The sequence below is a fragment of the Tupaia chinensis genome, unplaced genomic scaffold (genome assembly GCF_000334495.1).
Source record: "Tupaia chinensis unplaced genomic scaffold, TupChi_1.0 Scaffold000356_2, whole genome shotgun sequence".
Lineage (NCBI taxonomy): Eukaryota > Metazoa > Chordata > Mammalia > Scandentia > Tupaiidae > Tupaia > Tupaia belangeri.
Window position 1 is genome coordinate 347,088 of NW_006159852.1, and position 3,305 is coordinate 350,392.

At 51.7% G+C, this 3,305-nt stretch overlaps 1 protein-coding gene across 1 annotated transcript in view; it reads left to right on the plus strand.

Annotated features, from left to right (window-relative positions):
- The window catches only part of CATSPERD (catsper channel auxiliary subunit delta), a 38,354-nt gene that overhangs the window by 801 nt on the left and 34,248 nt on the right, over positions 1 to 3,305 (plus strand). The window contains exon 2 of the mRNA XM_027773530.1: positions 1,799 to 1,853. Coding sequence (XP_027629331.1) covers positions 1,799 to 1,853 — 55 coding nt within the window. The remainder of the gene's footprint in view (positions 1 to 1,798; positions 1,854 to 3,305) is intronic.

Below are 3,305 nucleotides of genomic sequence, written 5' to 3' on the forward strand. Positions count from 1 at the left end.
AGCCGCTATGCGGGTGGGCCCCTCCTCCGGGCTGGTGCTGCCAGGGTTGGGGTGGGAGGTGCTCCCTCTTGGACTGACCCCGCTCCGGAGCTCAGGAGGAGGCTCCGCTTACCTTGGCCCTCCCCTTCCACCCGACCCCGAGCTCAGCGCCAGCTCCGGTGCCGCCACTCGGTCTGCCCACGCCGGATCCCTTCCTCGGGGCCTCGGACGTGGGGCAGCCGTGCATGTGCCTGGCGTGTTTCGGGATGAGCCGGCGGGAATTTGAACTGTGTGGTCGCCCACTGTGGGGGCCCCACTTCCCTTGAGCAGTGCATTACCGCTGTGCCTTGGAACGGCCCCAGTGATGCTGTTGGAGAGAAGCTGCATCCCACATGGCAACGGAGGTTCAAATCCCCAGCCCGGTCAGGCTGAAGCAGACCAGGGCTGTGCACAAGGGCCCGGAGTCTGATGGCCTGCAGGGCCAGACCCTGTGGAGGATGCCCCTGTGTCTGGGTATTCTATCATAATTTTAAAAAAACAAACAAACAAAAAAAACTAGGCATTTAATTTTATTTATTTATTTATTATTTTAGTCTCCTGTAGAGCACCAAAGAGCGAGAGAAGGAAAGAGAAAGCAGGCTGCCAGGGCTGGGACTCAAACCGTGGTTGACCATGTGGGAATCCAGTGCCGTAACCACCACACACAGTCAGTTGTCCACCCCCTATCTTAAATAATAATAATAAAAAAAACCTCTAAATTGCAGACAGCCCCTGACTTACCGTGGTTGAACGTACGATGATGGGACAGAACACGCGTTCCGTAGAGTCGGAACTTCTGGTCCCCACGCAGATCTGTCTCTCACGTTCAGTGTGGTGTGCGGTAAACGACTAATCCCCGAGATGGCACTTTTTCTAAAGCCGGCTTGGGTGAGAGGACTGCTCCTCCGTGGCGAATGGCAGCGTTCCGAGCACGTTTGAGGCCGTCTGGGCTAAGCCTGGATTCGGTGGGTTTAGGCAGATCCGCTGGATGTCGGGTATTTCCGGTGTAGGATGGGTTTACCAGGACGGAGCCTCATTGTAAGTCGGGGGTAGCTTTATCATCCCAGAACAATACAGTTCTCTAAAGGAAATCATAATAGCCAAGTGCCCTGGGGCTGGGGTTCCTGTCCCTCAACTGGGGCCTCTGGATGACCTGTCAGGTCTGCGCCTGTCTGTCTGCGGGAGGGGAGCCCCACGGTTCCCTCCAGTTTGCTTAGGGGCGTCCGTGACCCTCTCAGCACCTGTACAGGCACTTTGGAGTTGACCCAGTTGACTGGGCTCCCACGTCGACCACAGTTTGAGTCCCGGACCCGGCTTAAAACTCGGGCTGAGAGCGTGTGCGTGCCCTAGATCCTGACAGGAGCATGGAGGAGAAGGGATGGCGGTGTGGCCGTCCCCGCTGGGGGTGACTTCTCACTTTCTGTCTGTCTCTGTCTCTCCAATGAGTGCACGTACCCTATAGCCAAAATCCTTTAAAAACCAAAGGCAGTGGGCAAACTCCTAAGCTAATGGTCAGAGGCAGCTGGAGGTGCGGTGGCTAAGGGTGCCGGATCCCACACGCCGACTGCACTGTTGGGGTTCCGAACCGGCAGTTTAAGAGCCATGCCAGGCGCGCGTGTGTGCACGACCCAGATCCCAAGAGGAGGAGAAGGAATTACCGTGTGACCGTTTCCCACGGGGTGCTCTCTTGCCTTCCCTCTCTGTCTCTGGCCAGTGCATGAACACTCGGGCACATCGGAAACAAAACTAACAGGTGGCCTCTCTTGTCACTTACCTCTAGCGTCCGCAAAGTGAGGACAGGGAAAGTGCTCAAGGCTAAGCAGGAAGTTCACGGGGTAAGTGGCCCCCCCCTTCCATCCGGACCTCGCCTGTGTCTGCGCACTGCGTGGGAACGAGTGTTCCTACTGTTTCTTCTTCATTTTTCAAGAATTACTGTATTGGGGCCGACGGGTGGCATGGTGGTTAAGGGCACTGGACTCCCACATGGCCCACCACGATTTGAGCCCTGGACCTGGCAGCTGGCTTTCTCACTTTCTGAGGTCTGGGACTCGAACCATGGTCAGCCATGTGGTGGCCCAGCGCCAGTAACCACCATGCCACCTGCTGGCCCCCCTACTATTTCTCTCTCTCTCTTTTTTTTTTTTTTTTTGCCATAGGGCATGTGCACATGCCAGAGACAGAGGGAGGGAAAGTGAGATATATCGCAGGGGTTGGCCACACCATAGTCCTTCCTCCCCCTGGGATTTTGGGCATGCACACACACGTGTCCAGTGTGGTTTTTGAGCCCAATGATTCTATTTACCTGATATTAGAGGCCTCCTCTGTGAAGGTTACTCTTCCGTGTGCATTCAAACAGAGGAACATCTTCAGGCCTCCCCTTCATGGAGGGCTAGTCATGTACCTCGTCCCCAAATGTCCTTGTCAACAATTTTCCAGTCTTTTTTCTTCCCTGACCTCTCAGCTGAACTACTGGCTATAGCCCATATGAGAGCATATGATCGGGCCAGGAGGAGGTGTGGTGGTTATGGTGCTGTGCCTCATCCATGCCATCTGTTCTTTGCTATCAACTGCCTTTCCAAAAAGCAAATCCTTGCCGTCCTAAAAATGATTTATGTTGTTATTATTATTACTTTTTTTTTTTTTTTAATTTGACCAGAGAGAGAGACAGAGACAGAGAGGGAGAGGGAAAATGAGAAAGCAAGCCACCAGGTCCAGCAACCGAACTGTGGTCAGCCATGTGGGAGTGTCCAGTGCCTTAACTACCACGCCACCTGCTGGTCCCTTGGTGGCTTGCTTTCTCTCTCTCCGGTCAAGTTAAAAAATAGTAATAAATAAAATTGAGATAAATAATTCTTTTTAAAAGAGAATTATTTAATGTAATTTATTTATTTATTTATTTATTTATTTTTAAAATTTGACCAGTGAGGGACAAAGCAAGAAGGAGAGAGAGAGAAGGTGAGAAAGCAAGGCTCCAGGTCCGGGACTCGAACTGAAATCGGCCATGTGGGAGTTCAGCACCCTTAACCACTATGCCACTTGCTGGCCCCTGAACTAAATCATTCTAAAAAAGTGATAATAAAATTCTGCAAATAACAGTTTTCTGATATGTCACATTAAGATCCTCTCCCCTCTCACCTCCCTTTCAAATAACTGATTGTGAGTAAACAATGATGCATCTATTTCTGTGAGATGAATCGTTTATTTTTTTTTTTTAAGAACTATTTGTAGAAGGGAACCAGCAGTTAGCGTAATGGCTATGTCGCTGGACTCCCATGTAGTCGACCACG